The following is a 21,374-nucleotide window of genomic DNA, read 5'->3' on the forward strand; positions in this document are numbered from 1 at the left end:
TCTCGGGCAATAGTGCTTAGTGTAATGTTGTACCTACAGGTACGGAAAGTGGATTAAGGAGAGAGCACAAATACTCATCATGCAGGTTTCGAAGAAAGACAGGGCAAGAGTACATGTGCTTGTAGTGGATACAGTGTTGTAGTCTTCCATCAAGGGGGTCTTGCTGTGTCCATCTGGTCAGGAGTAGACTGGATTCCGCGGATCTCTTTTCCTTCGATTATCACACGAACCCCGGCGAAGTGTGCCTTTTTCCCTTCCTTCTTGGCGGCTTCAATCATTGGCCAAAGTTTCTCACGCAGAGCTTTGTCAGCGGTGGTGAGATCCTCCGTGAATCTCAGTTTGTTATCCTTGAGAAAGCTGCTGTTTTTGGCCATTCTCCACACCAGGTCACGGGACGATCTGTTGGTGAAGCGGATGATGGTTGTTCTCGGCATCTTCTGTTTGTCGTTAAAGCGACCCAGACGATGAGCAATGTCGATATCTTCTTTGATTTTGACCTGATTCTCTCCAACAACGGCACAGCAGATGTCGGCAACTCTGGCTTTAATGTTCTCTTGTTTGTTTTCGGGGATCCCATGTAGCCGCAAATTCCATCTGCGTTGATACCGCTCTGCCTCGTTGATTCTTATTTCAACCTCTGATAGCTTCTGGCTGTTGTTTTCACATGTGCGGTTCACCACCTTCATGAGACAGGGATCTATTGCTTCTCCCTGTTTACCCGGATGTTGAGTCTGGTTCTTTTTCCACTGAATTTTTTGAAGTTGAATTTTTTTCCACTGAATTTTTTTTTTCCACTGTTGGTTTTTCAAATTCAAAGTCTGATTTTGATGCTGTAAAAATTCGATATTACAAATTCGTATTCAAACTCTGATGGCACAGAAAAACTTCCATACATTTGTCACATCAGTATTACATCAGAAACATCCAAGAGAAATGTAAAATATCCCTCATGGACTAGACGGATGCCAATATAATGAATTATCATATAGTATATTGGTATCAATTTATCATCCAGGTTATTGTTGAGATTGTAGTTGAAAGGCACTGCACCTGCGTGCTGTTTAAACATCAGTAGAATAATCAAATGTACGATCCTTCCATTGTACGCGAACGCAACGTCTCGCGCGTCCCTCCCTCGTCATCTTATGCTGCCGCCGCCATTTTGCTTTGGTCTTGATGCGGCTGCGGCATCCAACGGCCCGGGACGACGCGGCTACTGTATTTCACAACTTTAAAAAAATCTGTTAAAATCTCACATTGGTAATTAACACCGTTTACAGAGTTTAAAACATATATCTGGTTGTTATATTGTAGTGTTATAGTTCCAAAGTAAATCCAAAGGTAACAACTAAATAAACAGCCATCTTAACATTTATCTCGAGAGAAGGTCGCGGCCTCTGTTGTGTTGCCTTTGCTAGAGTAAAGTGTTGAGAGTACAACACATCGGGTGTTTTTAACATTAAGATTCCTTCGATAGCCTAACTTTGACATAAAAATCGACATAAGTTAATGATTTTTACACGGTGTTTTTTTTCCATCGCTATGTGGAATCGCTCGTAGGTTGTCCCAGCTAGCATTGAGCACCTTAATTATTTTACAGTAAGTATGTGATTTGTTTTCCTTCCTGTCTTGGTTTTTAGGCTTTCGCTACACATACAGTACTATCGGTGTTATTCTGCAAGAAAAGCCGATTCTGATCAACTAGTTCCGTTAATGAATATTGTCCTAGCCGAAAGGGAATTATTTGATAGACATTTCTCGTGAATTTGTGACTTGGCGAATCGCTGTTTTAGTGTAAGTGACTTATTTTGACCGTGTTTTCATTGCTCATTAAAATGAACACTAGAGTATTTGTTCAGGTTGATCACCACAGTGGAGTGAAGGTCCCCCTGTACAGACAACCCACACCTAGTCTTCCAGTAACGCTCAATTTAATAGTTATTTGCTCTGAATTTAAGACGTGAACAATTGTATGCATGATTATGGGTTAGAGATGGTGTCAGAGAGGGACTGTGGAGCAAGCCACATGTATTCAATGTATTCAAGCACCGGTAGAGTCCGTATTGAGAGCATAATTGTCTCTTGTTGATGATCATCTGTTGAAATGTGCTATGTTTGCTGTCTTTGTGTCTCTGATTAACCCTTTTCAGTTTCTGGGGAGTTTTCTTTGATTGATTTGTAGGTTTAAAACTACCCTCTTGGCCCTCTTTGGGGATCCCTGGATATGGATAGTTTGTCCCTAAGAGAATGCAGAAGATGTTTTTTCCTCTTCAGTATTGTTAAACAACATCTGAAAATCTTTAAAAGCCTGAGTATCCTGCCCATTTTTTCTTCTGCCATCATCCAAAAATGTTACCAAGGTTGCTACAAAGTCCAAGAAGAACCTGAGGAATTTTTTTTTTTCACACATCAACCCTCTTTTTGCCACTTTTTGTCTCATCAGTTTAAGTATTTTTTCCTTGTCAGAATGTCTATGTCCCCCTGTTTGTTTCTTTCATTAGTCACTTCAGTTAATGAAAAAAAAAAAGTACAAAGGACTCTGTTGCATCCACTATCGGTACTATTTAGAAGTCTGGCGGAGATAAAGATGTCTCAGAGAGTCTCATAAAGAGATGTCATAGGAAGACGAGTTTCTCTGGGCGACCCACCCCACTTTTTCTTTTATCTCATGGATCAAGTGTTCCTTCAGGACTCCATACTATTGCGGAGAAACCATACCAGCAGTGCACTCGAGAGGGACAACTTCTCAGCCACGTCAGGTAAAGATGGAGCTGTGTCAGCTGAAATTTTGAAAATGACCTGCTTGAGGGTTAACCGACCTTTTTAATTGAAATATGTCCCTCCCACTAAGCTCCTGCCACTGACATGTTTGGGCTCTTTCTCTGAGGAATTAAGAGACCCTGTAGATGTTTTCAGGAACTGCTGAGGTGTTACTACAGCTCTGCGGGTTGTCTTCAGTGTGGCTTTAAGACTGCATGATTTATTTCAGACAGGAATAACTCTACAATCCAACAGCTTCTTAGACCTGTATACTATCTCTGCAGATTAAAGTGACCTTATGCTTCATTCCAGTACCAACTCTTCATATAGACTGCTTGTAGATACATTATGTAACTAAAGAACTACAGACAGGCCTCTAAGTATTTTATCTACATGTGTAGAAGATTTCCCAGTGAACCAAAGTAATGGAGAGGTCCATTTATACTGCTGGGGTTAGGGTTAGGGTTCTGTGGTAACTCTTCTGTGTGGTGTTTCCTCAGGGGGAGGCCTGTTGGCCCTGAAGAGAACCAGCTGCTGGGTGACCACCGCCATTAAAGCCGCATACAAGCATTACTATGACTAACCATGGAGATGACTGCTACTTTTATTACTATTCCACCTGCTCTAAAGTAAGCAGTTTGTGCACAAACCTACCATGTACTAACATGTTAGAAATGACCCGTGAATAGGTCAAATGATATCGGCTTAACTGTTTGATGAATTGTGCAGGGCGACAGCTGCCCATTCAGACACTGCGAGGCAGCCATGGGCAACGAGAGCACTTGCAACCTGTGGAAGGAGGGACGCTGCTTCCGTACTGTCTGCAAGTTTCGCCACATGGAGATCACTGTAAGCAAAACTGAAGCATCAATTTTAATACAAACTTCTCCCTCAAGTGTTTGTCTTGAATGGCCATGAAAGAAGGGTAGAGAAAAGTCTTCCTGTGAATCAGGGGCAGGAGCTCCACTCCTGCCTCTGGACCCGTTGGGAGGGACAGGCAAACTTCCTTTTTCTCAGTAGTAATCTTCAAATCTGCAATGTACCATGTGGCTTGTAGCACAAACTTCTGCTGCCCATAACAGCAATGATAGCTTGTTAAGTTTGAGAAACAATACCATGATCCATTTTAAAGAGTGAGAGTAGAATGAGAATCCCAGAACCTGAAAACATTTTTTGAACACGTGTCCATTGTTTAGCCATCTCATCTGCTCACACTATTTTATGTTATTAATCTCATTATTCTGGAAACAGATAAACCGCAAGGAGATCCCCTGTTATTGGGAGAATCAGCCAGCCGGCTGCCAGAAGCCACACTGTGCTTTCTTTCATGAGAGGCCCCGCTACATAGAAGGCATCTTTGTCCCACCAGATCAAAGTGAGTGGACTTCGTTTCTACAAACTCAGGAATTTAAGACTGCCATGATGATGACTGATAACGGCTGTAATTCTGCCAGGTCAGATCAAGACTGAGGAGCAGAAACACGAGGAACCAGCTCCTCCACCAACTGCTCCTCTTCCCACCACATCCAATCCTCAGCTCAGAGGAGTCATCAAGACAGAAACTCAGGAACCGGTACCCAGCCCCACCCACCCGCCAGTAGTGATCAATCCCGCTGATGATGATGAGGATGAAGATGGTGAGCTGGATTTAATCTCAATAGAACTTCTTGGTCTTGACTAGTCATCACTTGAGGACGAGACGTTTCCTTTAATTGTTGCCACTCACGTCTGTCTGTTTGCAGACCAGTTCTCAGAGGAGGGGGAGGATGGAAAAGTCGGCCCTTCGCCAAGGAAGTTGGCCCGATCAGGTGAGGCTGTGCACACACAAACTGTAGCTGTGATCCTCCCAAATTCCACTTGTTATATGTGCAATAATGTCGTGTCTTCACAGGTGATTCACTAAATTTTGGAGTAAGCACCTTGGAGGAGATCCGGCTTAGGAAGGCCCTGAAGGCCAGCATGAAGAGGGCGGGATACCCCATCCAGAGTGGCGAAACCTCTGCCAGTGGAGAAAAAGAAAACATCTTGGCATTTCCACGGCCAGTGCTATTAGAGTCCAGAGGTGAATGAAAAACAATTCAGTGTGCATGGTTGTAGCTCAACAACACCCCCTGCCAGGCCAAAAATAATCAGTCCTGCAAAATGATCAATATATCTAGCAGCATTTACACCACGAAGAGAAGTCTGTGGTACTGAGCCCAGCCAGCAGAAAGTTTCTACTTATGTAACAGTTAATAGAGACGGCTTTGCTACTATTTATGGTGGCAGAGTTGCATTGTTTGGACATCATCATGACTGGAATGTGGACATGGACAGCTCGAATAGATCCAGATGGTGTATGCAGCCTTAGTTTGTTCCACACTCCCTCTACATGCTCGGGGTCACGTTGAAGCATCTTGTTTTGCTCTGTATTCTGTCTAATGATGGTAGTCCCTGCTTGAAACCTTAAAAAGAAATGCTGTAAAATGTGCTAAATAATGCTAACCTCGGACGTCTACTTTAAGGTAAAGCATTAACAACCTGCTGTCTTTAAAACTAGGCCCGCTTGTTGTTGAAGAGGCTGGGAGACCAAGAGGCAGTGTGGCAGAAAGACTTGGAAGAAAGATTCCCAACAACGGTATCTCTTGTTGCAGATTCCAAATGCCTGAGTTATTGATAATGAGAAGCTCATCCCATGTTCTTATTGTAGATTTAAAAAGTGGGGACGGTGTCTCATTGAGGAAGAGTCTGGCTGAGCGTCTGGGAAGAGTCGTGGGTGTAGAACAAACATCGGTACCTCCTCAAAAAGGTGAGTGTTCCACTAAAAACTATGCTGATGTGTGGTGTGGTAAAGTGGGAAGAGCGATGTCCTATCTTTGCTACAGCTGACAGGCTAACAAACCCTCCTGTGTTAGTGGCAACTGAACTTCATTCCACCATGGCCTGCAATGACTTTGCCAAATTCTTCACAGACAAAATCCAAAATATTTGACAAGCAGTTGGTCCATCAGCAGCAGGTTCAGCATATGTACCGTCTCCACCGAAAACCCGTTTAAACACCGTGACACAGTGACAACCTATTAACAGCAAAGACTCTTGCTGGTCAGACATCCTGCCAACAGCTTTTTTCAAAAGGGTCTCAAAGATTTTGGAGTCAGACCTGTTACTGATCGTGAACTTGTCCTTGATGTCGGGTGTGTTTCCAGAGCCACTAAAAACAGATGTAATCAAACCTCTGCTGAAAAAGGACAATCTTGACAAGACACAAATGAACAACTGCAGACCTATCTCAAATCTCCCATTTTAAGTAAGATCATTGAAAAGGCGGTTTTTCCACAGCTTAATTACTTTTTAAAACAAAATAACTGCTATGACACCTTCCAGTCAGGTTTCAGACAGCACCACAGCACTGAGACTGCTCTGACCAAAGTGTTTAATGACATGTGTCTGAATACAGACGGTGGAAAAATGTCAGTCTTAAGCCCTATTTGGACGGGACTAGTTCAATGGGGGGACGTATGGTAATGTTGGTTAACCAGACGACGCCAGGGAGAAGAAATGACCAATTCGGACGGGACAAGAAATCCCTGTACTATTCATCTAACATGGGAGGAGTTGTTGGTTACGCACAACCGTCACATCCTGGATGCCATGCACGTCTTCATTTCACTTCCGTAAACCCCATCTGTAAACAGACATGGCGCCGACCATGCGTGCTTGCAAGCAGCGCTTCATCCAGAACCTCCATGTTTGCAAACAGACACACCTAATTGTTTCTTTCTTTAAAAGGATGTGACGACATATTCCGTACTTATTACCGAAGGTCGCATTCGCACGGGATTAGTATTACCTATGGTAGATACTCCGGACCGTTTCACAGGAGGTAGAATTCTCGGCAAAGTTTACCGACATACTCCGCTATCTTTACTGACATGGCACGTTCGGACGGGACTAGATTTCCCGGTTATTATTACTTTACCCCAGGTCCCCCCATTAAACTAGTCCCGTCCGAATAGGGCTTAAGTTTTACTAGAGCTCAGTGCTGCATTTGATACAGTTGACCACAATATATTACTGAAACGACTGGAAAACTGGGCGGGTCTTTCTGGAACTGTACTAAACTGGTTCAAAACATACTTAGAGAACAAGAAGTACTTTGTGTCAATAGGTAACTTTACATCTGAGCACACAAGAATCACATGTGGAGTTCCCCAAAGTTCCATCCTGGGACCTCTTCTGTTTAACATCTACATGCTCCCACTGGCGCAGATTATAAAAAAAACAACAAAATAAACTACCATAGATATGCAGATGACACGCAGATATACATTACAATGTCACCAGGAGACCGAGGCCCTGTACAGGCTCTGTTTGAACAGAGGTCGGCGCAACTATGGCTGACACTGCTCTCTCTGGGGTGGTGGGAGCACATGTGGGTGACTCTGATTACCCCCAAGGTAAATACAGATGTTTTTGTGTAACTCACAACAACGTGTTCATACATTAACGTGCAGAAGTGCGCCGGGGAAAAGGTGAGGCTGATGAAGACATTTCACACTTTACGCACGGGGTTATTAACATTTGCCCACAGAGATGATCAGGGGCTTGTTAGAAAGATCTTAAGCTGAAGTTTAACCAGCAAAAAACAGCAAGAAACTAACTTTAACCACCGACTATGATGCTGTGAAGACGGGATAGAAACTGGGGGCGCACATACTCAATGCACGTCACGGGGAATAATATTAGGACAATTACACAATAAAGTTACTCCCCAAGAAGCCACCCATCGCGCACAGTGCCAGCTTGTAGTCTGTTCCCAACGATGCTGTTACTCAGAATGTATGAATCGGGCGTTGAACCAGGCCACCTCGCCACAATGTTGGTTAATTGCATTTACACATCACATATGATCTGTACAACGATAGAATGAAAATGTTTCCTGTTAACATACAAATTCATCATGTGATGGCGCTTTTATAGCAATGTGTGCGCAGTCGATAGCCCCGATTACAAAACCGACTCTCGCTTCAAATTGAGCTTTAATGTTGGCCTGTTGAGAATTTGATATACCTGGCTGAGATGCTGATAATTCTGTCCCACACGGCTGGCATGGCTCGGCTCAGGGTACACTGGCACAGTCCCAATCGGTTGGCCAGCTCCCTCTGGAATGCCCCGGTTGCTATAGGAACCCCAGTGTGCACATCACCTGTGAGCACAGGCAGCGCATGGCTCCTCGCTGTGTTGCGCTCCAACGCCGGCCGCAGCTCTGCACACAGTTCCAGGAGGATTTCCCTCAAAACGGCTAATGAGTCAGTCGCCATCACTTGCCAGAAAATCCTCTCTGTCTCTGAACACACGCTCTCTTCGAATTGCACCATTTGCAAAGTCTTCTAATACTGCTAAAGCAGCCATTGTTTTTAATGGTATGCATTGCACCACTTTGCGCTGCTTTTATATCCACTTGTCTAATTGCAGACACATGGGTGTGTTAATTGTTTATCAGTATTAATTGTTCATGTATCTCAGATGTGCACATCACAGTCTGAGGACTAATTGTGTTCACATTTATTTATTATAACAGTTTCCCAACATCACCTTAGGTGTCGCCAAAGAATCAACAGCTGCAGAAAAGTGCGTACGCCAGCCCTGAAGCTGCCGTGAGGCACCGCACGTTTCCACGGTCTTTTCGCTCTTGATACATCTGATCGTTGACGTGAAAAGGTGCGTACGCCACTATTTTGTGCGTACGCACCCTTTGTACGAGGCCCCTGATGTCTCAGCAGGACCTGGAAAAACTAGTCCATGCATTCATCTTCAGTAGGCTTAATTACTGTAACAGCATCTTTACAGGTCTACCTAAAAAGTCAGTTAGACACCTGCAGCTTATTCAGAACTCTGCTGCTTGAGTCCTCACTAAGACCAAAAAAATGGAGCACATCAGTCCAGCTCTGAGGTCTTTGCACTGGCTGCCTGTCCATCAGAGGATAGACTTTAAAGTTCTGATGCTGGTCTATAAAGCTCTGAATGGTCCAGGACCAGAATACATCAGTGACCTCCTGACCCAGTATGAACCTTCCAGACCCCTCAGGTCATCTGGATCCGGTCTTCTATCAGAACCAGACATGGAGAAGCTGCGTTCAGCTTCTATGCTCCACATGTCTGCAACAAACTCCCAGAAAGCCTCAGATCAGCTGAAACACCCAGTGTATTTAAGTCCAGGCTGAAGACACACCTATTTTCAGCTGCATTTGAATAAAGCTCCAAATCTGAAGCTTGAGTTTCAAAACTTAATCACATTTTTTTAACTACTGATTTTATATCTATTGTTCTTATATCTTTCTTTTTTGTTTAAAATTTATTTTTTTAAATTTAAAAAATTTACAACAATTTAAATTTTTTTTAATTAATGCTTTTTTTCCCTACTGTTTTAATGTATCTGTAAAGCACTTTGAATCACCTTGTTGTTGAATTGTGCTGTACAAATAAACTTGCCTTGGAAACGTCTCTTTAGAAATAAGCAGGATGTGTTCAGACTTCTTTCTTCTGCTTCTCCAGCACTGAAACCTGTAAAGGAAAGACTTGGACTGCTTTCTGCTCCTATTGCACCCTCACTCCCAGGTAAGAAGTCTGAAAAATTCAGATGTTGCTTAGAGTTGGTCTGTGGATGATCCTTGTGTAAATGAAAACTTTATTTATTCCTGTGTTGCAGCTGAGAACAGTGTGGTGTCTGTAAAAGTTCCTGAGCAGATACACATCAAGAGTCTAGAGGAGATCAAACAAGAGAAGGCAGCAAAGTCTCAGAGTCACAAAGATTCCCTTACTCCAGAAATGTCTAAGACCAACCCCGCCGAAGCCACAAAGGGTATCAAGCGAGCCGTCTCTGTGAGAGACACCTCCATCAGCCATGTCAAAACCATCTGGGCTAAGAAGAAAAGGCAGGAGGAGGAACGGGAGCACAATCCCGAGCTCTTAGTGGAGAAAACTCAAGGCAAGAGTCAAGGGGAGTCAGACATTGGCCGGCCTGGTTCTAAGAACACAAATAAGGGCAAAGTTAAAGTTCAAGTAAAGACCCTTGAAGAGATCCGCAGGGAGAAGGCATCGAGGCTACAGGAGCAGCAGGCCATGGAGGCTGAAGACAAGAAGAGCTCGGATACAGAGGAGAGCAGTTCCAAGAAACCTCGACTACAGCGGCCCAAGAAGCTGGCAACCCAAAGTAAGACCGCACTTTTTCACTGTTTGGGTGCCTGTGTGTTAGCACTAGAAACATGCTGCAGAGTTATTGTCACCTCTGATGCTGCAGATGTCTTTCAGATTGAAGTACAGTTTGAATCTTGTCAAGATTTACATGTTTTTTTTTTGCTTCTGACTGGAATTTCATGTCGAACACAGCAGGCAACATTACAACAGAGAAGAGTGCTGAAGAGCAGGAGAAGCCAGTGAACTCTCCAGCTGCTGCACCAGAGGTATGGGCGCTATGACACTTCAACACCAGCTGTGGTTGGTTCTTACTCTGCTCACTGAAGGTGATGGCATCTTTCCTGTCTCTCTAGACCAGTAACAAAGTGAAGGTCAAGACCTTTGAGGAGATCATGCAAGAGAAACGCCTTCGAAAACAGGAAATGGAGGAGCAGGCTACAAGCTCAACGGAAGCCTCTCAGAAGCAGACTACCAGTGGCCCCCTAAAGAGGAAGATCACTCCTAAAATCAAGCTCACCCCATTAGACTCTTACTCACCTTCCTCCAGAACACGCCCCAAAGTCCATATTCATAAACTAATTTCTCCAACATCCAAAGAAACTCTGAATAGTACTCCTGACACAGCAGCTGCTGCCTTGACAACAGTGGCCTCAGTCTCAGTGAAGCAGAGCTCTTCTCCACAGCAGGCCGAGTCCCAGATCAGATCCAGGGAGGTTCCACACAGAAGCACTCGGAGCTCCGCTGCACAGCCAACAGCCAGGCCAGCCAGGGAAACTTCTGGCTCTGCAGAATCCCCCACAGATCATTCACTGGGCAATAATCAGACCAGTTCCCCAGAACATACTGTCGACTCTAAAGGTACTACATTGCTAATGTTGCCATAAATGCAAATGAGAAGCAAAGTTTTCCTTGATTGTGTATGGATTTAGATCAACCTGATTACTATGCAATGCATCTATGTGCCTCACTGTTAAAACTAGAAGAATACGTGTGAATAATCATCTTCAAAGAAGGCATAAGAGAGAAAGAGAAAGCCCTTTTTTCTATGATGGAGCATTTAAACTTTCCGTCAACTCTCTTTTCAGTGAGGCCTAAACTGAATGTGAAACCATCAGTCATGAAACCTGCGGTGCAGGTGAAGCCGGGCCAGAAGAAGAGGGGAGCAGAGCGATCTGCTGTGGCTGCTGTTAAACCTCTGAACAGCACCTCAGCAGTGCAGGAGGACAGACAGGTACGTCTCACACACAGTTCACTTCATCAGCATCATAGAGGTTTACTACTTTTCAAACGCCATTTTTCCAAATGTTCTCTGACACACTTGCATCGCTCACCTCTGATGTAGTGTTGTCTTCACATGCTCTTTCTGCATTTTTACTGTCTGATGTTTTGAGTTAAATACATCCAGCTACCACGTTGCTCTTAGATTTTTCTATGATTAATCGGGTTTCTTGAGTTTGCATGTCATCTGTATTTGAAAAAAAACGTGTTGGTTGGGGAATGGAAAATGTTGTGCTCTCAGTGACGTCCAGCATGTTTTGCTTGTCAGGTGTTCCCATCCTTGAACGCAGAGTCTCAGCTGAGCTCTGCTGTACCTCACAGTCCCACCACTTTGCTGGATTTGGGATCGAGCTCCAGCCCAGTGAGAGAGGAACTTCAGACTGTCCCTGTCTTTAAACAGAGTTCAGTCCAAGAAACCAAGCCAACTGTCAGCGTTGCTGCTGCCAGAGAGGCCTGTGCAGTTCCCCAAAGGTAAGGAGCAACAGAGAGCTTCATTTTAAAGCTGAAGTGGACAAGATCATGTCCGCTGTAGGAAGACTATTCATTTCTACTCATATGCCGGCATTTCATCCCATTTCTAAATTTGTCATGACAGAGGACAATGGGCCTCATGCAAGAACATTTTCGTATTTTTATTCTAAATTTCTCTCACGTTTTTCGTACGAAGGTCTCATACGAACACGCCACGTCAGATTCAACAAACGCTCTTAACTTCAGAAAAAGTGTGTAAACGACCTGCGTAAATGATGAATGCCACCCGTGCGTATTTAAGTGCACGTGCACGAGGATAGTAGATTTGCATACTCCACGCCCTAAATTATACCATATAAGGCTGTGCTTCCTCTCTCCTGTGCCAGGAAGTGTTGAGTCATGAGAATGGCATCAAGGCACAAAAAGAACAACTTTAGGGGCTCTGAGACTGAAGTTCTGCTTTCAGAGATCCAGAAAGGAAAATCTGTCATTTTTAGCAGAGTCAGCAGTGGAATTACGGGACCTGCTAAAGCCAAGAAATGGGAAGTTATTACGAGTGCTGTTAATTCTGTGTCACCTGTAGTTCGAAATGTCACCGAAATAAAAAAGAAATGGTTTGATATGAAAATGGCTTTTAAAAAAAAACGTCTCGCCATGGCCAGGCGCTCGATGACTGCAACTAAAGCCGTGCAATCAGTTGTTGCCTCATCATGATGGCTCTTTGATGGGGTGGTCCATGAGGGGGGTCTTCTGGAACCACACCTTCTGGTCTTCCTGGGCTGGTTCAGGTAGTAGGAGACCCTCGTTCATAGAGCAGTTTGCCCCCCAGATGTATGGAGACACACCCACCTGGCCTTCAGCTCATGGCTGCTTTGATGCGTATATGTGTGCATTGCTCCGATTATGATTGGCAGTCCAGCCACGGCATGAAAGTCCCTCTTAATTTGTACTTGTTGGACAGCGGTGTATGAGAATCTGATGTACCATGGGTGATAAACTGATGAGAGCTTTGATGACCAAGGGGGGGCGCACGACTCACAGAGGACTGGGACACCCCCGATCTGTCTCCAATCTCCCTCTGAAAGGTTCCAGTGGCCACAACTACGCTGCAGCTGCACACGGCGTGAGGGACCTCCACTTTCTCTCTGACGAGACGTCACATAAAATTTTTTTAAAAACGCTCATACCGTAGCCGGTTTAACAGAAAATTTTAGTTGTTTTGAAACCTTGACTTTTTAATACCGTGGTATACCTTGAAACCGGTAACCAGCACATGCCTAGTAGCAAGTCAGCCGCTGGTTACGCTTCCCATTGACCTTGTTATACACAGAGTCAGATTAACCTTCAATTAGTGCATAATTTAATGTCAGCATCATTATGGGGTATATTGTATATATTTATTTATGATTGCTTCAAAGTAATTAAATATACAATCCATTAGTCAAGCAAACTTGATTGGAATAACAGCGGACTATTCTACGAAACTCCTGCGACAGCTCTGTTTACGAAATTCTGTTCGTACCTGAAAGAAAACGGAAAATACGAACAGGTTGGTGAATGCGCAAATTCTCTTAAATCACTCGTACGCACGACTTAAGAACAAATCTGTGCGTACGAACGGTTGTTGCATGAGGCCCAATGATATTTATATTTGACTTTCCTCATTTGCAATGTTGCCCACTGACACGTCAGTTTCTGTCTATTTCAGTCCCGTCCTGAAAACTCCTGCTCAGTCCAAATCACGAAGACTCAGTGTAACAGCATCCCGCGCAGCCTCTACCTCCAACACCGACGCCTCTGCCTCCACCTCGGCTGTGGATGACTTCGAGGAACTGATCAACCAGTTTACTGACGATCACTTGGAGGACGACGACGTGGATCCAGAAATAGGAGAGGATGACCTGCTGCAGGAACTGTCGGAAATGATTGACAGCTGAGGGCTCCGGTCATCGGGCCGCCCCGTCTCACTCTTACTTCCTGCTGTCATGACTTTATATTTACACCCACCATCTACCACTGAGTTTTGAAATGGCATTTAGTTGTATAACTCTGAACTAAGTTTAAGCTTTAAGTTCGATGTTCGTTATTTACATTTTAGTCATCTTCTCTCATGTACAAGCCTCTTTAATTTTCTGCCCAGGTGATCATCTTTTAACCAAGTATTTTTGTCTTTGCCTTTCTTAATCATGTCTTTCTATGATCATTGTCCAACTCATCAGGCCCTAAAAATGAAAAAAACAAACATTTTTTTTAAAAAGCACGCAGGTTGTTTTCAGAGATGGTGTTTTCAGTTTGATGAGAAAACCTGGAAGATGTCATTTTTGAGAAGTCATATCTGTATACTGTGTCTGCATATGGAATAAGAAGCTCAGTATAGAAATAATGGATACTACTGCACTTACAGCATTTGTGTCTGAGGTTTTGTGTACGTGTGAGTGGATAGGACTGTCGTTGCTCAGCTGGTTATCATGTTAAAATGTCCCGTCCTCAAAGCTCCTGTGGACATGACAGCAAACTGGGCACCTGAGGAGTCCATCAGGTGCATATGCTTCATGGAGGGCATCCTCTCCTTGACACTGTCCTGTAGTTGTTGTTTTTTTATTTTATTTTTTATAATGTTTAATTGAAATGTGTTCTTACCCAGGTCTGTTTAATTTGAAATACTTTTAAACAACTAGTATGGGATAAATGTGTCTATACTCTGCAAACTTAATGAACACCTCAGGGACTGTTTGTAATGTTTTTGAAATGTTCTTTCTCAGATTGAACATTTTTACAGATGCTGTCTTCAGTAGATATTTTTCTCTTTCGGTTTATCGTGTGCTTTGGTAAAAGATCAAAGTTTCTGGTCTTAATGTGTGTTTGCTCTGTTCTGACCCTTTTTCATGAGCTCACTCTTCAAAGTAACTTGTACAATTTTCTGTGTAAATAAAAATGCTTTTAATGACCAGTAACTTTTTTTAAATATTATTTTAGTCAATAATATAAATATAAATAAAAAGTTTCGCCTTTCAGCTCAGTTTTCGCTTCACAGCATCGACTGGCACTATAACTTCAATATTGCTGACACAATGGTGGGGGCCAATGGGGACCATGGCCACCATGATAAATTAGCTGGACCTTCCAGAACCCCCAATCCGTCTCTCCATCTCTCACTCAGACTTGCTATTACAGTACTCCTTAACAAGATACTAAAACCCTCATCCTGGTCACTTCACATTCAGCTGCAAACGGCACCAGAAGACAACAGAACTACATCATCTGCAAAAAGCAGAGCTGTAACTGAGGTGCCCAACTATGCCTCTAGACCCTTTCCATGGAAATCATAAAGAGGATCAGTGATAGGGGCCAGCCCTGGTAGTGTCCAACATGCAGTGTAGACTAACTTGACTTTGAACCAAGAATGCAGTCAGTTCTAGCTTTGCAGAAGTAAAACTGGTACCCTGTACCCCCCTTAGCACCCTCCACAGAATCTCTTGGGGGACATGTCATAAGCTTTCTCCAAGTCCAAATAAACACTTGAAGAATGGATAGTCAAGTCCCATGACCCCTCAGTAACTCGCCAAGGGTGAAGAGCTAGTCCACTGTTCCACAACCTAAGCAGAAATCAAACTGCTTCTCCTAAATTAGCATTAATGAAGCAACTCCCTCTGACTGTTTAAATGTTCACGTTCCTGGAACCACAGGCAGAGGAGGAGGAGTGGCAGCTATCTTCAGATCAGGGTTACTCATCAGTCCCAGACCCAAGATTAGTTTGAGCTCTTTTGAATCTCTGATTCTCAGTTTTTCCCACGCAAAGTGGAAATCCCAGAAACCTCTTGTGTTTGTTGTTGTGTATCGTCCACCTGGCCCTTATTCTGAGTTTCTGTCTGAATTCTCAGAGTTTTTATCCCAGTTAGTGCTGAGTACAGATAAAGTCATTGTAGTGGGTGACTTTAATATTCATGTAGATGTTGAAAATGACAGCCTGAATATGAACTTTAATTCTATATTAGACTCTATTGGATTTTCTCAGAGTGTTCACAGACCGACTCACTGCCTTAATCACACCCTTGATCTTGTGCTGACTTATGGCATTGAGAGTGAACAGTTAACAGTGTTCCCTCATAACTCTGTCTTATCTGACCATTTTCTGATAACCTTTGAGTTTACATTACTTGACTATACAGTTTCTGAGAAGAAATGTACTTATAGAAGGTGTCTATCAGAGGATGCTGTAACCAGATTTAAAGAATTAATTCCATCATCCTTTTCTTCACTGCCATGTGCAGATATGACAGAGGACGACTACCTAAACTTTACTCCAGCAGCACTTGACTCTCTTGTTGACAGCACTATAGTTTCAATGCGTACAGCACTGGACAATGTTGCCCCTCTGAAAAGGAAGGTAATCAGTCAGAAGACGTTGGCTCCTTGGTATAATTCATAGCTGCGTGCTTTAAAGCAGACTGCAAGAAAGCTGGAGAGACAGTGGCGTTCCTCTAATTTAGAAGAGTCTCAATTAGTCTGGAAAGATAGTTTAATAACGTATAAGAAAGCCCTTCGTAAAGCTAGAACTGCTTATTATTCATCATTGATAGAAGAGAATAAGAATAATCCCAGGTTTCTTTTCAGCACTGTAGCCAGTCTGACTAAGAGTCCGAGCTCTGCTGAGCCAGTTATTCCTTTAACTCTCAGCAGTGATGATTTCATGAGCTTCTTTATTAATAAAATTGTTTCTATCAGAGAGAAGATTGATGGAGTCCTTCCCACTATTATCAGTGATGTATCATCAAGTACAGCAGCTTTAGAAGTATCTTTAGAACCTGATTTGTATTCAGACGGCTTCTGCCCAGTTGATCTCTCTGAACTAACGACAGCAATAGTCTCTTCTAAACCATCAACTTGTGTTTCAGACCCAATCCCAACCAGATTGTTCAAGGAGGTTTTCCCATTAATTGACACTTCCATATTGGATTTGATCAATCTGTCTTTGTTGACAGGATATGTACCTCAGACTTTTAAGGTTGCTGTAATTAAACCTTTACTTAAAAAACCTACTCTTGATTCAGAAGTGTTGGCTCATTATAGACCTATATCCAATCTCCCTTTTATGTTGAAAAAATAGTTGCAGCTCAGCTTTGTGATCATTTCCACAGAAATAATCTGTTTGAAGAGTTTCAGTCAGGATTCAGAGTGCATCATAGCACAGAAACTGCACTGCTGAAAGTTACCAATGATCTCCTCTTAGCCTCTGATAGCGGACTTGTGTCTGTGCTTGTCCTGTTGGATCTCAGTGCTGCATTTGATACGGTCGATCGCAGTATCTTATTACACAGACTTGAACATGTTATTGGGATTAAAGGAACTGCATTAGGCTGGTTTAAGTCATATTTATCTGATAGATTTCAGTTTGTTCTTGTAAATGAAGAATCTTCCTCACACACCAGAGTAAGTCATGGAGTTCCTCAGGGTTCTGTGCTTGGACCGATTCTTTTCACTTTATACATGCTTCCATTAGGTAACATTATTAGACAGCATGGCATAAATTTCTATTGCTATGCTGATGATACCCAGTTGTACTTATCTATAAAACCAGATGAACCCAATAGATTGGTCAGACTACAAGCATGTCTTAAAGACATAAAGACCTGGATGACTTAGAACTGTCTGCTTCTAAATTCAGACAAACTGAAGTCGTTATCTTTGGACCTGAGCGTTTCAGGGAGAAATTGTCTAGCTATATAGTTACTCTAGATGGTATTTCCTTGGCTTCTAGTTCTACAGTGAGGAACCTTGGAGTTATTTTTGACAGAATTTATCATTTGACTCGCATATAAAACAGGTTTCTAGGACTGCCTTCTTTCATCTTCGTAATATTGTTAAAATCAGGAACATCTTGTCTCAGAGTGATGCAGAAAAACTAGTCCATGCATTTGTTACTTCAAGATTGGACTACTGTAATTCTTTATTATTGGGCTGTCCCACATATTCTCTGAAAAGCCTTCAGTTGATCCAAAATGCTGCAGCCAGAGTTTTGATGAGAACTAACAGCAGAGATCATATTTCTCCAGTTTTAGCTTCTCTTCATTGGCTCCCTGTTAAATTCAGAATAGAATTTAAGATTCTTCTCCTTACATATAAAGCTCTTAATGACCGAGCTCCATCATATCTTAAAGATCTCATTGTAAGATATTTTCCTAACAGAGCACTTCGTTCCCAAACTGCAGGTTTACTTGAGGTTCCCAGAGTTTCTAAAAGTAGAATGGGAGGCAGAGCCTTCAGTTATCAGGCCCCTCTCTTGTGGAATAAGCTGCCAGTAAATGTCCGGGAAGCAGACACCCTTTCCACTTTTAAGACCAGGCTTAAAACTTTCCTTTTTGATAAAGCTTATAGTTAGGGATGGCTCAGGTGATCCTGAAACATCCCATAGTTAAGCTGCTATAGGCCCAGACTGCTGGGGGGCCTCATCTGTCACACCTTTCCTCACTTTACTCTCTTTATGTACATGTGACATTATTGTGGTCATTAACTCGTGTTTCCCTGTTCCAACAGATATCCTTTGAATGGTGTTACAGTGCCCCCCCCCTCTTTCTGTCTTCTCAAACCCCAGCTGGTCGAGGCGGATGGCCACCCTTCCTGAGTCTGGTTCTGCCAGAGGTTTCTTCCTGTTAAAAGGGAGTCGTTTCTCTCCACAGTCGCCTCAGGCACGCTCAGGCCGGGAGATTGGACCGAAAAAGAAAAAGGTTTTCAATGCAATCTGTTGGTTTCCTTAGCAAGAAAATTGTTTTTGAATTGGCTCTATATGAACGAATTGGATTATTTTATGAATAATTATGATTACAATTAATTGAATTCCAATTGGCTTGAATTGGACTTTATTATCTAAGTGCCTTGAGATGACATTTGTTGTATTTGGCGCTATATAAATAAAAATGAATTGAATTGAATTGAATTAAATCTGAAGTTCGACATTAGTTGAAGCCTCCTTTCCAACACCCTGGAGAAAACTTCCCTGGGTAAGCTAATTAGTGTGATTCCCTGAAGTTTGAGCACACTCTCCAGTCTCCCTTGGCAACCACTGCTCTGATCTGCCACTTTACTGGAGTTGTTTCAGACCTCCATTCAACATCAAAGAGCCGTGTCAGCCAAGACAACCTCACAATTTCCAGTGCCTTTTAGCCTGGCTGACGCGTCCACATCTCGATGAGATGGTGGTCTGGGAACTAGGTGTGCATTTTCTCGTATTTGAGGCGTGGTTTACGAATGCCTAGAGCCGTTTATTGGGCGCTACGAATGTCTATCAAATGGCGTCTGGTTCTTCCCATGCTGCTTTGCGTGCGATTCATAGCCAATTGTATCACTTATACCAGATGACGTATGTAGAGCGACAGAAATTCGACGAGGAAATACAACCTTCTTGGCAATGAAATCTTTCAACGCCAAATGTTGCTCTTTTTTAAAAGTAAACTTGCGTTCTAAGCTACTTAAAACACTTTCTAAGGCTGCATCGAACGGTAACGTTGTGTCCGCTGCCATGTTGGATTAACACTCTACAAGCTTCGGTGTTGCGCATAGACGTCGTCATCATCTTGCTGCCCCCCGTTCTGTGATTGGTTCCCTCACTCAGGCAAAAATAAGGGCGGTGGTTTCCAGGCTGCCTTTGCAGTATGAATGAAATCGCGCGCAAAGCAGCATGGGAATTCCCAGGCTAAGTGCCTTTAGCATCTCAAGGCAAATCGATCCATCCCTGGCTTAGCTTTTCAACTACCTTGGCAACCTCTGGCAATGTGATGGAACTCAAGTCTTCAGACCCTGCCTCCGCAACGATGAAATGCTGGCCAAATTTAGGAAATCCTCAAAGTACTCTTTCCAGCACTCAACAAAATATCCAGCTGTATGCCATCCAGGCCAAGCAAATACTGGATGGTGTGGGAAATTCCTCCCATGCCATAGTTTTAGTTTTTGGTCACATAACCACACAACCAAGCCTGAAAGGTCCTCTTCTTCCTCCTTCAGCTTGATGGCTTCCATTGCCGGCATCATCCACCAGTGGGTCCCCCGTTTACCGCCACAACATGCACCAACAACCTTCTGGCCACAGCTCCTGGAAATTGCACCCAAAATGGAGGTCCGGATCAGGGTCCATTGAGATTCCATGATTCCAATCTCCCACAGTAGGTGAGAAAACTCTGAGTTGAGCAATGAGTTGAAAATCTCATTGGCAGGGGCCTCTGCCAGATGTTCCCATTTCACTTTCACTATCCGTTTGGGCTTACCCAGTCTGGCTTGCATTCTTCCTCATTAAAGGATCCATCTCACTGCAAGATGGTGATCAGTTGATAACTCTGCCCCTCTCTTCATCCAAGTGTTCAAAACATATGGCCATAGATCTGATGATACAACTACAGTCGATCATTGACCTTTGGTTTAAGGTGGCCTAGTACAGAGTACTTTTATGAACCATCCAACATTGTGTTTGTAATGGACAATCCAGGACTAGCACAGAAGTACAAAAACAAAACTCTGGTTGTGTTCATATTGGGGAGGCTGTTCCTACCAATGATATTCCTCCAGGTCACTCTGTCATTGCCCACATGGGCATTGAAGTCCCCCAGGACAACAATGGAATCCCCAGGTGGCACACCCTTCAGGAAATCACTCAGAGACTTCAAGGAGGCCAGGTAATCTCATCTGCTGTTTGGTGCATACACACATACCACAGTCAGAACATTGTGAACACAGAACACACAGAACACCCTGTGACTTGTAGCTGCACCTAGGCAACCCTCATTGGGAAGAAGTCAGACAGGGGCTTTTAGAGTATCCCCAAACCCACAAAATGCCTCTCCCCCAGGGTAAATCTTGAGTATGAGAGAGTCCAGCCCCTCTCCAGTTTGCTTCAAGAGCCCATGCTGTATGTGGTGGTCAGCCCACCTACAGTAGATCAAGTTAGTACTGCTTCACCTAACTCACCAGCTCAAGGTCGTTCCCCACCAGCAAGGTGACATTCCACATACCCAGAGCCAGTTTGCGATGCTGGGAATCCCAGGGCCCACCTTTGCCTATTGCCCAGCACACAGTACCATACCTGTCAAGTATCCCGTTTTGGCCGGGAAAGTCCCGTATTTTACTATTCTTTCCCACCCTCCTCCCGTATTTTGCGTTTTTTTAAAAATAATAATACCCTGGGCCTGGGCGAAGGAAAAAAAAACAAAAAAACATTCCCAATCTGAGCTCTGTCACTAACCTTGCGATAACTGCCACCTGCAATAGCCTTCTACAGGTACTGCAGGTGGCAGTTGTCGCGAGGTTAGTGATGAACTGACAACGCACGAATAATACAGAAAAAAAACAGAGATGGATGAGGAACGCCACGACAGAGAAGGCACTCCGCTTTCCAAAAAACCAAAACCCTCGTGTAAATACCGGGATCAATGGGATCAATTGGACAAACTGATTAATCCAGGTGTGCCTGACCTCAGTAGTGACAACAACAATAAATCAGACACACCTGAATTAATCAGTTTGTCCAATAATGGCAGACAGGAAACAAAGGAGCTGGCTTCAGGAAGTAGTGCAGCTATAAAGCCCATTGTAGTTTATAAGTGTTTGACAAGTGGTGATTTCAGCTTAGATACGGAGCTTGGTTGGGGTGGTAGGACTGCTCGTGGCGGGCGCCGGAAAATGTCCCTTATTTTCAAATCCAA

The 21,374-nt window shown here is 43.5% G+C and overlaps 1 protein-coding gene across 7 annotated transcripts; it reads left to right on the plus strand.

Annotated features, from left to right (window-relative positions):
* The first annotated feature begins 1,153 nt into the window (after positions 1–1,153).
* On the plus strand, positions 1,154–14,639 carry zc3h11a (zinc finger CCCH-type containing 11A). 7 transcript variants are annotated; one of them, XM_075461900.1, is made up of 18 exons: positions 1,174–1,260; positions 1,561–1,599; positions 2,679–2,759; positions 3,261–3,389; positions 3,490–3,609; positions 4,012–4,135; positions 4,215–4,397; positions 4,503–4,568; positions 4,652–4,822; positions 5,300–5,377; positions 5,450–5,548; positions 9,295–9,357; positions 9,449–9,952; positions 10,129–10,202; positions 10,290–10,794; positions 11,022–11,167; positions 11,483–11,685; positions 13,394–14,639. In XM_075461900.1, exons 4-18 carry the CDS (start codon positions 3,336–3,338, stop codon positions 13,620–13,622), a joined length of 2,619 nt encoding a protein of 872 aa, XP_075318015.1. In that variant the 5' UTR covers positions 1,174–1,260; positions 1,561–1,599; positions 2,679–2,759; positions 3,261–3,335; the 3' UTR covers positions 13,623–14,639. The 7 variants fall into 7 exon arrangements, with proteins under 7 accessions (XP_075318013.1, XP_075318014.1, XP_075318011.1 ...); XM_075461901.1 differs by having other exon boundaries at positions 2,690–2,759; XM_075461898.1 differs by having other exon boundaries at positions 1,154–1,599.
* The last annotated feature ends 6,735 nt before the right edge of the window (positions 14,640–21,374 follow it).

Source organism: Odontesthes bonariensis, chromosome 3 (genome assembly GCF_027942865.1).
Source record: "Odontesthes bonariensis isolate fOdoBon6 chromosome 3, fOdoBon6.hap1, whole genome shotgun sequence".
Lineage (NCBI taxonomy): Eukaryota > Metazoa > Chordata > Actinopteri > Atheriniformes > Atherinopsidae > Odontesthes > Odontesthes bonariensis.